At 30.8% G+C, this 12900-nt stretch overlaps 1 protein-coding gene across 4 annotated transcripts in view; it reads right to left on the bottom strand.

Annotated features, from left to right (window-relative positions):
• Positions 1–460: 460 nt before the first annotated feature.
• The window catches only part of C15 (homeobox protein C15), a 65542-nt gene continuing 53102 nt past the window's right edge, over positions 461–12900 (bottom strand). For 2 of the 4 annotated variants that reach the window (XM_076531603.1, XM_012291657.2), the window contains exon 3: positions 461–8438. In XM_076531603.1, coding sequence (XP_076387718.1) covers positions 8198–8438 — 241 coding nt within the window. In that variant the 3' untranslated portion in view covers positions 461–8197. Of the gene's footprint in view, positions 8456–12900 lie in introns of all 4 variants that reach the window. The other 2 variants (XM_076531604.1, XM_076531605.1) reach the window with 2 other exon arrangements.

Raw genomic sequence — 12900 nt, forward strand, 5'->3', positions numbered from 1 at the left:
CCAATTTTCAGAATAAAAAACATAGATGTTTAAAAATATTTAGAAAATTTGGAAATTTGGAAATTTGAAAATTTGGAAATTTAGGAATTTGGAAAGTTGCAAATTTAGGAATTTAAAAATTTGGAAGTTTGAAACTATTACCAATTATCAATGATGAAACTATTACCAGTCATTTGAAAATTTGAAAGTGCAGAAATTTAAGTATTTCGAAGTGTCCAATTGTAAAACTTCAAAAATCCCAAATGTTGCAATTTAAAAAAATAATTTAAAAATGTAAGAAATCCAGTATATTAGAATTAAGAAATTTAAAAATATAAATATTTCAAATTTTCAAATAGAAATCTATTTTTCCTTTGTTATCCCTTCTCTCTCCACTTACCCTCATGAGAGATCTACGTCGCACCCACGTCACATCCAAACAGCAAGAAAGAAAAAATCGTATCACAAAATATTCGTTCGTACGTGATCATATAAATTTATTCTGTGCGATACAATTGGAAAAATATATACAGTGTACCTTACAAAATCCGTCACAGGAAGAAGAAGAAAGAAATTATCACCGGAAGCAGTTATTCCAATATCTCACTGGTAATATCTCACAATCTGCAAAATCAGATTATTTATTTCGACAACGTCGTCGTTTAGTTTTTTATTTTACACATCAACGTCATAAGTGTACCTAAACAATGAAGCCTGGTAATTAAAATTTTAACAAAATTCGTCGGATATTAGTTAACAGATACATACTTCATTACTCGTTGCTATATGTTAAATTATCAATTAACAAATAAATAACGTCTAACGTGATAAACGTTAGTCTTGTGAATGCCTGTGAATTTGTAAGGTTCGTACAATCAATGTACAATGGTTGGACAGAATAATGCAAACATTTTTTATGAATATACACTGGTTAGAAAATTTAATGCATTATTTAAATTATATGGGACTTTTTAAATTGTAACAGAAAGTGTGAAATAATTGTACATATATTTTTTAGTACTTTTTATTTGTTTCATTTAAGTCAGTTTTGAGCAGCAGGGTGACAATTTCAGAAGTATAGAAAATTAATAATTTGAAATTTTTTAATTTTGGAATTTGGGAGTTTTGAATGTTTTGAAATTTATAAATTTTTCAATTTGGGAGTTTTGGAATGTGGGATTTTTGGAATTTGAAAGTTTCAGAATTTAGAAATTTTGGAATTTGGAAGTTTTGGAATTTGGGAGTTTTGGAACTTGAAAGATTTGAAATTTGGGAATTTTGGGATTTGGGGATCTTGAAATTTGGGGATTTTGGAATTTGGGGATTTTGGAATTTGGGGATTTTGGAATTTGGGGATTTTGGAATTTGAGGATTTTGGAATTTGGGGATTTTGGAATTTGGGGATTTTAGAATTTGGGGATTTTGGAATTTGGAAATTTTGGAATTTGGAAGTTTTGGAATTTGGGAGTTTTGGAATTTGAAAGATTTGAAATTTGGGAATTTTGGAATTTGGGGATTTTGGAATTTGGGGATTTTGAAATTTGGAGATTTTGGAAATTGGGGATTTTGGAATTTGAGGATTTTAAAATTTGGGGATTTTGGAATTTGGAAGTTTCGGAATTTGGGAGTTTCGGAATTTGAAAGATTTGAAATTTGGGAATTTTGGAATTTGAAAGATTTGAAATTTGGGAATTTTGGAATTTGGGGATTTTGGAATTTGAAAATTTTAGAATTTGGGAGTTTTGGAATTTGAAAGATTTGAAATTTAGGGATTTTTGGAATTTGGAAATTTTAGAATTTGAAAATTTTGGAATTTGGAAATTTTGGAATTTGGGAGTTTTGGAATTTGGCAATCTGAAATTTGTTAAATTTTGGAAAATAAGAAGTGTTGGTATTTGTAAATTTTGGAATTTGGAGGTTTTAGAGTTTGGAAATTTGGAAATTATAAAATTTCGAAATCTTCAAATTTAGAAACTTTTTAATTTCGTAAATTTGTTGTTATGAATATTTTGGGATAGGAAAATTTTCTAATTTTAAATTCTTATCAAGTTCCGCAAGCATTTGTAAATCTTACATTCCTTTTTGACAGTCACAGTTGCCCATCACTACTAATGTAATATCTTGCAAATGGCGATTGTACCTTAATTGCAATATATCCAAATGGAACTCGAAATCAGAATACGGTACACTGTCACGAACATTGCAAAATCGACCTCGTTACCAATTATATTTAAATCAAAACCTTTTTTACAAAATATTTATGTAAATTTGACATGTTGAATAAAATATTACTCAAATCAAATGATCGTGGTCATAAAAAAAAGATATGAAACAAAAATAAATAAGAACGTTTTTACTGTTTCCATTATTCTATCCATCCTCTGCACGTACACGTGCGTGCCAATTAAATCGTTTTCCTTCTTAATATGCACTTTCATCTCATTTTATATACAACGTTACACGTACTTACATAACATCACATCGTTCGCTAATAATTAACAACTAGTACTGTCTCTTAGCTTAATACTTGCCTAATTAAGCGATTTAACACTTTGACTGTAATAGTAAATATATCATTAAGTAGTACAATAATTTTACTTTTAATGAACCTGATCTGTCATTTTCGTAATACAGTAGCCGTTCGATATTTACTTACTATGTAATTACACTCGTGAAGAATGTACACGTATCATTAACGCTCGATAATTCCTAGTTCCCGCCTTTAAGCCCCAAACGCAGGGAATTATCGAACGGCTACTTGTCTGTATTTAATTTTAAAGCGAATATTTAATTTTTTCTATTAGACAAACACAGTTTTAAGTGCATAGTAAAATTTTGTTACAATTTGGTGTTTAGAAAATTCAGATTCATTCGTACGACAGTGAAAGTGTTAACACGCTTCAATTTCGATGATGACGACGAATCTTAAATGGTAGCGGTACACTTATTTTTATTCTTCGCGATAATATATCCTTAATTATGCTTGAAGATTCTGCATACGCTTAAGAAATTAATATGTACAGAGTATAGAATGTATGCGTGTGTTCATGTATATATGTTATCATATAGGGTGTGTGTACACTAGTGTGCGCCTAATATTTAAAATAAAACGCTGCAGTAATATCGTACATTATATTTTAGAAGATCGTCCTAAGTGTCCTGTTCAGGTTTTAGTGAGTTTTTGTACATTTGATCATGTTAGGTTAAGTTAGGTTAGTCAGGTTATTTGTATATGTGGATCAAAAGAATAATTCTTTAAAAGATTTATGGGTGAATAGTGTGTAAATAATATGCACTTATCGGCACTCATGAGTAGCATATTTCTTAATTTGATATTTTTAAATTAAAAATTTTTTAATTATCATGGTTCTAGATATTTAATTCTGAAAATTTGGACATTTGCAAATGTGGAAATTTGAAGTTCCTAAAGTTCTGAATTTTCAACTTATGAAATTATTAAATTTGTAAATTGAAAAAGTAATTTTTTTATATTTGTGAGTTTACCAATTTCCAAATGTATAACCTTGAAAGTTTTGAAAGTAAAATATTTGGAGATCTGGACATTTGAAAATTTGATGTTACCAAGTTTCTAATTTTGCAAAATTCTAAATGTGTAGTAATTATTGCTTTTAAATTTAGAACTTTGGAATATTGCACATTTGGTGGTTTGGAAATTTGGAATTTCTGAAGTTTAAAATTTGTAAACTTTCACATATTTATTCTTAAACTTTAGAATTTTAAATTTCTGAAATTTGTTAATTTAATCATTTACTATTTTTATATTTGCAAATTTTTAAGTTTTCAGATAACTGAATTCAAAAATTTCTAAATTTCAGAACTTTTGAATTTCAATCTTTTATGGAAATTTTTTTTCTTTCTATGTTTATAATAGGCAAATTATGATTAATTTAATGTATTGCATTTAGAATTGATCAAAAGTCAGTACGGTAAATAAACCCTACTAACAATAAGCCTGAAACATTAAACAATTACTAAATTATGAATAATTTAATTTTTATAAGTAATTTCAAAACCGTACATGAAGAAGATCAGTAACCCAACCAATAACATGATTAACGTGTAAAAGCTCATGAAAATCTGAAGGAGACACTTGTGACTTCCTTGTTAGTTTGTATACTTTTAATTACACCTATCGCACTACTATTTATACACAGATATGTTGTATCAATTTCTGGAGTAAACTGTACCATTTAAAGGGCTGCATCAAAAAGGATTTCCTTATTTAACAACAAATCAAAACAATAAATAAAAATTTGTTGATAATACGCTTTTAACTCCTTCGATAATTATTTTTACAACAATGACGGATCCAAGAGTTACAAAATCTAACAAAATTTTGTATTAAAAAATATCATTCATTTTGTATTTTTCAACTTTATTTGCGTTTTATTAAATTTTAATAAAGGAGACTGATGAGGATTAGTATATTTTAGATAGAAATAAAGAACAATAAATAATCGTCTAATTAAAATATCTTTGACACTGTCACATTGCTGAACAAGAACAAATATTTTCCATAACATACAAGAATAATATTATTAGTGCTGTTGCAGTGACTGAAAATTTGCAGTAATTGTGGTTATTTTATTTTTTGCATTCATTTACAGATATTTGTAAATATTTCTCGTTCAAGGTCATGAAAAGGTCACGAAACTTGAAGTCTCGGAAAATATTATCCTCAGAAAAATTTTTGTTTATCTTACATATTATTATTTCTTCGAATCATACAGTTTATCCTTCTTAGATTTTTGCAAATCATTAATAACGAAGAAACTTTGGTGCAGAATTAGTGAAACACCCTGTTTAACTGTATCAATCCTCCCATTGCCACTTCTATTTTTATACTCATTTCCTTATTCAATAAAATAAAGTAACTGTTTTTTCTTTTAATACATGTAATGATATGTATTCATTCTAATGTATATAATTTGTTTTAATGTTATTAGTGAATTTAAATATTTTGTTTTGTAGAGTGTAGATAATTCATATGCAGTTGATTGTTCAAGTTATTACCTAGTATAAAAGTTAGGTTATGTCATTTCAACATGTAAATATTTCGTTTTATATTGTATAAATAATTCATATGTATTCAATTGTTCAGTTACAACATAAAAGTTAGGTTATGTCATTCCAACTTATATTTGGTTTACCACGATATAATAAAAATAAATTAAAAATAATTTTGAAATTTAACCAAAAAGAAAGTAGTACTGCAAAAATGTTTATAAATCAAGAAAAGTTTTTGGATCCGTCGTAAGTTTTCATGGAAACAATTAACGTAAGGATAAAAGAGAATTTCGTAAGATTTAAAGCTGTAAATTGTAAATTTCGTTTCGATTTAGCTGTCTGCACCTCTCCGTGCAGCCCTTCGATTTCTTTCGGTGTCCCTCTGCGTATCGTGTCTATTTGACGAGGGTAAATTCTTCGAGAGAAGTGACCTTACGGGCATCGGTCAAACGAAAGAGCTCTCAGGAATTATTTAACTTTCTTTTTAACTCTCTATCAGTCCTTTCGGTCCGTTAATTAAGTACGTCGATAAAATTCGCCCGTCTTGTCATGAAGCGTTGATATTTCGCCTGGAAATAGCGCAATTAAGACGACTCGTTAACCCCCTCTCGATCTTCGAGATCCTTTCCCACTGTCAATAACTAAGTAACGTTATGGATAATAATTACTTCTCGTGAAAAGTTCTTTAAACATGCCTCAATTACGCTAATAACCTCGTACAAAGAATATTGTCGTTGAAATTGCGATAATAATCGTACTTGTCGTTTCATGGCTAAAGCTTTTTAATGAATCTTGACTGAAACAAGTGAAATCGAACGCTGACGTTCTAGGAGTTTCATATAAATTTCTGCTTAATTATCGATTTTTTTGTCGTTGTTGGACACGATAATGGATTCTTGAGATGTGCAATTTTGTTGAAGTGAAATGTAATTTATATGTACACGGTGTTGAGCGTTGTAGGTCTGTGTAGAAAAAGAGGCGATATAGGAGAAGGTTCCACTTGTCACGTGAAATTGCTCCTGAAGGAAAAATTTGTTCTTTGTAAAGTTGTAATTTATTCAGTAAAGTTAGAATTAATTGTAATCTTTTTCCTATAGGGGTGTATTTGCATCCCTATTTCAAATAAAATTTGAAAATAATTATTTTTTTAGAAATCAATATTTCACAAACACGTAAGCAACAATTTTTTTGCATTTTGCATTGAAAATGCATGGGGTGTAATTACAATTTTGTGTGGAGTTAGTATTAATATATTATAATTGTATTAGTATTAATAAATTTAAAAATAGGATTATGAGATTATCATCCCTTTTATTTAATTATTTATGTATTAATTAAAATGTGTCGTGCAAATTTGGAATAATGCGTGGTAGATTGATCCCTAGATTCAAGTAACTTTCGAGTTTCCAAATTTGCACGGTTTCAAATTCTTTAATTCTCAAATTCCTGCATTTAAAGGTACTTAAATTTTCAAATTCTTAAATTCTCAAATTTCCCCATTTTTAAATTTTTAAATTCTCAAATTTCCTCATTCTTAAATTTTCAAGTTCACAAATTTTTAAAATTCCAAATTTTTCAACTTTCCATATTTTCAATTTATCTGTATCACCAAATTCTCAGATTGTTTGGATTCCTCAAATTTTCAAATTTCTAAATTTGCAAATTTACAAATTAGACAAATTAACAAACTTTTGTTTAAATCGTAAAATTTTGCAAATTCTGAAATTCTCAAATTTACAAATTTCCAGGTTTTTAAGTCTCTCAATATGTAAACTTCCAAATTTTTAGATTTCCAAATTTACAAGTATGTGAATTTGAAAATTTACTGAAATTCAATTAGTGATAGTTAATTTTTTATTATATTGCTGTTTTCTTTATGGAAATCTACAGTGTTCGACAGCGAAATTATCTTGCAAAATTAAAACCGTATAAAAGGAATATCACATAAAGCGAAGGACCAATATAATAAAACAAGCTATGTAACTTTCTTCCCCTATATCGCCATTTTACCCAGGTAAACACGATTATCAGTAGGTGTGTATTTCCGACCTTGTCACTTGATTGTAACTTGCGTTTCGTACAGAATTAAACAAATCAGAAAATAATAAATTAAATATCTTTCGAAATTCGTAATAGTTACAGCTTGTATACAGTGGTGTGAAAAAAATATTCGGAACATCTCTTTAAAGTAAAATAAATATAAAAATACATTGTATTCAGATTTTTTATGTATAATTCTGTTAATTATTGAATATTACAGATATTCTGACATAATTCTATTTTAGAAAATAATATTCAGTAAAATATAATCATGTATCAATGGAACTGTCGAAATCTCTTTTCGTGACACAAGATATAAAGAAATTAATAATTCCATTTGCAAGGGTTTATTTATGAACAGTTATATTTATTATTAATATTAGAGATATTTTAATATGATTGGTATTCTAGTTTTTCAAGTCTTGAATAAAGAATATGTAGTAAATTATAATTACTTATTAATGCAGCATCAAAAAGTATTCCCGTCATTCAAAATGACGCCATATTGGTGGCTATCTTATTCTGTTCAAATTGCAATCTTGCTAACATTCTACACTGTACTATGTTCTAAAATAGTGTAAAGTTAAGGTAAAAAATATTTGTGAGCGTAGTAAAAACGAAAATAATATTAAAGCAAAGAATACAAACATTAGTATTGAATCATTGTAATATTTCAGCAACATTGTTAATGACGTTAGTTCATAATCATTGTTGATGAATAAAAGAAAAAATATGTATTGCAGGTATATTAGCATTAAAAAGATCTATGATTTACAACATACAGAAGACATTTCCAAAAAAGCAATTTTTGTCTCCTATTCATTCACAAATAATTCATTTACCATTTATTAATATTCATTTGCAAAAACAATTTAATCTTAACCAGAAGATAACAGAATTATTCGTAAATAAACCCATCACAAACCAAAATATTCTTCTATTTATCATAAAATGAAAAATCTTCCAAACCACCCTTCACACCACTGTAATTCTGAAACGAGGAGGATAATCCTCCCTCAGATCACTGACATAAACGCGAAAGGACTAATCACGATTTCCCGTCGAACTGATTGAAACGCGACACAAAATTGTGTAGATCGAACTCATCGTTCGATAAAAGTCTTTCGATTCGAGTCGATTGTATCAAGGTTCAGCAAATTGGCTCCGTCAAGGGTTGCGGAGGACCATAAGGCGATGTCCATTGACCTACGGGATGGGTTAGGGCCGTGGGTGGTTGCTGTCTGTCCAAACTGGAAACGGTGGTTCCTGCTGGATGGCTGGGTACCGTTGCTGGATGATAAGCTACCTTTCCAAGAGCTTCGGCTTGAAGGGACAGCATTAACCGATTCGCTGCTTGCCTTTCAGCCTCCCTTTCTTCAGCCGTTTGTCTCCTGAAACAAACAGGAGACTGAAAATGATAGAGTGTTTATATTCATGGCGATAAAGTAGCTATTTATTTTTCATTGATTATATTTATTGCCATATCTTATCAAATTTTATATTTTTCTCCTTGTACTTTATGATTATCGCTGATAATGTTATTCTTTCTTTTATGTTTTTTAAGATGTGTAGGGTGTTTCTGAAATCGCAGTGTTTATTTGTTCTTTTAATAATTATAGTAATTTTGATAGTATTTATAGTAATTGTAGTAATATAACGTAGATCTGATTCTACTTGAGAAAATCATGTTACAATAAGTTTATGTATTAAGGAAGTTTTGTTAATCTTATGATTGCAAAATTAGGCCTCGAAGTTTGATTACGTAAACGATCATATTTTCTATCAATTCAATGGGTTCACAAAATTGCTTGAGGCAAATTCGTATGTTCATACAGGTGCTATCATTCTATGCTAAGGGCGATTTCATCCTTTACTCTAAATTGTATCTGAAGATTACTTCTTCTGTCCTAAATTGTACCAAAAGGTTTCTTCTTAACACGTTGACTGCTCTACTGAAGCAGTTGAAAATTTGATTAGGTAGTCATTTTGTTTGTAACAAATTTTACCGTATATTTCCACAATATGTTAATATAAGTATTTTCAACCAGAAAGTAACAAATTCTTAATAATATATGAGGGAACGCGAACATGGATGAACGAATATGGATCTCACGTGCGAGTGAGAGAGTGCAAGAGAATATGCGTGGAAATGTGTGAGAGAGTGAGAGTACGAACGAGGGCGGGTGAGTACGTGTGCATGTGCAAAAGAATGCATGAAAATAACAAAAGAAGTGTGCATGGCCAAAAGGCAATCGACAACAGGATTAGACATATTTCGGACGCGTTCCTATATGGACATATTACGCAATTCCTTCTTGATTCATTGTTTATTATACTAAATTCATTATTCTTTATATTAAATTAATTATTTGCTAAAAGCGGAGCCATTTCTCAATTAGATCATCCCTTCGATCCATTCCTACATATTATATGATAGATTCGTATGAAAATTTAAGCGTCACCTAACCTAACCTAAATGTAGGTGACGTGGCAATTAAAATATTAAACTGTTCAAAATTATACGTAAAGATGTCGTCTTAAAGTGTCCTAAATCGTATCTCAAAATTTCTTTCTAAAGTGTCTTAAAATGTTATAAAAGATTTTTTCTGAAATTATTCTAATTCATATGTAAAATATGAAAACAAGTGTCGATTGTATTTCGTTTGCTTGTCATTACGTTGAAGTGTATACAGTATATCCTATTCGTGATATATCAGTTTGATCAAATAGCAGAAAGCTGAGAGGGGCGGATAAAGCAGGGAACGAGACTGGAGAAATCGACCGGGAGAAAGAGGGGGTGAAAAGAGACTGGCGGTTGTTGGGGTGGAAAACAGAAGAGAAACGTAATAAAGTTAATTCGATTCGTCGATGGTAGAGCTAGCTCGCTAAGGGGTAGCTCGAGGGTGTCTGTTTTCTAGCACAAAGTCTATTAGGGAACCACAAAATGGCTGACTCGTTGGTTACGTCGATAGCTCTGCTTAAATGGGATATTTTACCAAACATTTTTACGAGATATGTACATTTATGAGATATGTACCGGTGTATAATGTACACTTATTTTGAAGTTAAAAACGAAGTTAAAAAGTAGACAAACAGATGATAGAACAGAAATTACTGTATACGTTAATTCTTTACCTCTATAAACATTATCGGCTTCATTTTATTCATACAATACTTGTATTATATATTACGATATATTACAGCATTTAGTATTAGTTCATTCATTTTTGACAGTGGGAATATTAAATGTCATTATACTGATTATTTAATTTTAAACACAGGTAGAGTTAATTTAAAACGAGGAATGTTATAAAATGAAGAAACGATAAAACATAAATTAGTGCACACAGTAATTTTTGTAATACTTAACATATATAATAATAGACATATATGTATAAATACATACAAACATAATAGTGTGCTCTGTTATCCGCGGATTTCAATATTTACGAAAGACCCTGCTACCACTCCTCCACAAATAAAAGATCTTGCTTTACACCTTTATTCTTCATTGCATTCATTCCAATTCGTTACCAATTCGAAATTTATTAACTCTAAAATTTAGTAATTCTAGCATCGATCAAATTAATTGATACTATTTTCATCAAAAATATTGATTTGCGATCAAAAATTGCTATAAAAATTGATCTTCTAATCCGGCCTCTTAACTTGGCCTTCTAAACAGAAAATGAGAATCCCTGCGTAATTTTTGGTGGCCATTTAAAAATGAGGGAACCAAAATTCTTGGCGAAGCGGATCAAACCGAAAAGTTCTTCGGTCAGAAAGGCGCCAGGCTGGATAACAGGGCCAATCAGCGACTCGCTTTCTATACGAGCCACGAAACACCGTCATTCCATTAGAGTTAATCTCCAGTCGTCGGTAATTAAACGGTTTCGTTGTACCTTTGTTTATCTCCGCGAGAAGCTGTTCCCATCCTCTTCTTCTTCCTCTTCTCGTTGCCTTCGTTCGATTTCTTAAGAGGAAGGCACGTTGCCCCCTCGGTAGCCCGTGTATCACGGAACGAGTCGGTTCAATCGGGACACAACTCGATCGGTTGTTGCACGATTAACGACTAGAACAGCCGCCGATGTCGAGCAAAGATTTCAGATAAAATCCACATCTCGGCTGCAATCAACCACTCGATCGTTTATTTGTCGCTTCGTTACCATGCCCCGGGTAATTGTAAGAAACTCGCGGCCTTATCTGCTGCTGGCTTTTGCTGCCGATTTATGGATTTTACCCTGATGACAGTGCGTTATTAAACGGTTTTGATACCATATCGGAATTGAAAAACGAGGACCTTCGCAAGAATGTCTTTCAATCATAAACACAGTTATACACTGTTCTAAAGCAGTCGTTGATACGCTTTTATTCGAAATGATATTTCCGAAAGCAGTAAAAGTATATTTGGTGACGAGCGATAACTTTGAAATGGTGTAAAATGCGTGAGAATATTAACATCCTCGAGAATGGTACTTTTTCTGCGATTGAACAGGTTTAACTGCTTGGATGAAAAGATTAACAGTGTCTTACATTGAAGAAGTCAAGTAGCGTTATTTTTTTGGTTTTAAAAGTGTACGCTCATACGTTTATAAATGCAATGTTTTATTATGTAGTAGGTTTTAATGGATATACGATGTCGGGAGATAAAGGGTGCTCGTTGATTTTTAAGATGTTAATTTTTAATAACACATTTATAATGAAGAAATTTCCAGTTGCAAGTTATTTTTGCGACCATTTAAAACACGAATTTTTTAAATTGGAGAATTTGAGGTATTTAAGGAATGTAACAAAACTAGATGCTTCAAAACATGGAACTTAAATCTCTGTTCCACATATGAGACTTATGTCTTAAGACATTAGTTACATTTTATTATATACTGTAACTAATCAATATATCCAGTGTTAATACCATCGTTAAACCAACTAAAGTCTATCACATATTTATAATAAGAAATTTCTTGAATATAACAATCTATTCACCCATTGTAAATCGAGCGCAATTTAAAACAGAGATCTATAATTTCGAATCTGCGAAAGTTAATTACATGTATCGTTAAAGAATGGGATCGTAATAATTTGTGGAAACTGGTTCCTTTACGCAACGCGTGTGGATTTGTAAAGACCGGTGGCACTCAGCCAGCGTGTCTCCTCACGAATTACGGCGAGATTCGACCTATCGAACATCAGAAAGTACCTCGTTAATCTGACTTTTTTGCTTTCGTTCTCGGGTCGACTGTGTCTACCTGGACTTCCTGTAATTTTCTCTGGCCGATATCAGTTTCATGTTTTACCGATACCTTTGTCTCGTGAAACTCTTCACACGAAACCGAGGGAACAAAGTATTCGGCTATCGGTCATTTCTTGAAATTTACTTTCCTTTTGAGAACCGTTCGATTACGTGAAGGTTAAATGAACACGTCGTACCACTTTTTCGATTATGAAATAAGTATATTTTCATAAAAATACAAAGACATTTGACAACTTTAGTTTTAAATGAATTAATGTGGTGAAAATGTCAAGATGAAATATGCTTTTACAAGTTTCTGTTTTAATTACGAAGGTTAAGATTTTATTGAAATCTGTGCTGATTTTCATTGAGATAAAGGATTTTGTACATTGAATCTTGGAATTTGTGGATTTGGGGATTTAGGGATTTGGGGATTTGGGGATTTGGGGATTTAGGGATTTAGGGATTTAGGGATTTAGAGATTTAGGGATTTAAGGATTTAGGGATTTGGGGATTTAGGGATTTAGGGACTAAGGGATTTAGGGATTTAGGGATTTAGGGATTTGGGGATTTAGGCATTTAGGGATTTAGGGATTTAGGGATTTAGGGATTTGGGGATTTAG

This window comes from Megachile rotundata, chromosome 5, assembly GCF_050947335.1.
Source record: "Megachile rotundata isolate GNS110a chromosome 5, iyMegRotu1, whole genome shotgun sequence".
NCBI lineage: Eukaryota > Metazoa > Arthropoda > Insecta > Hymenoptera > Megachilidae > Megachile > Megachile rotundata.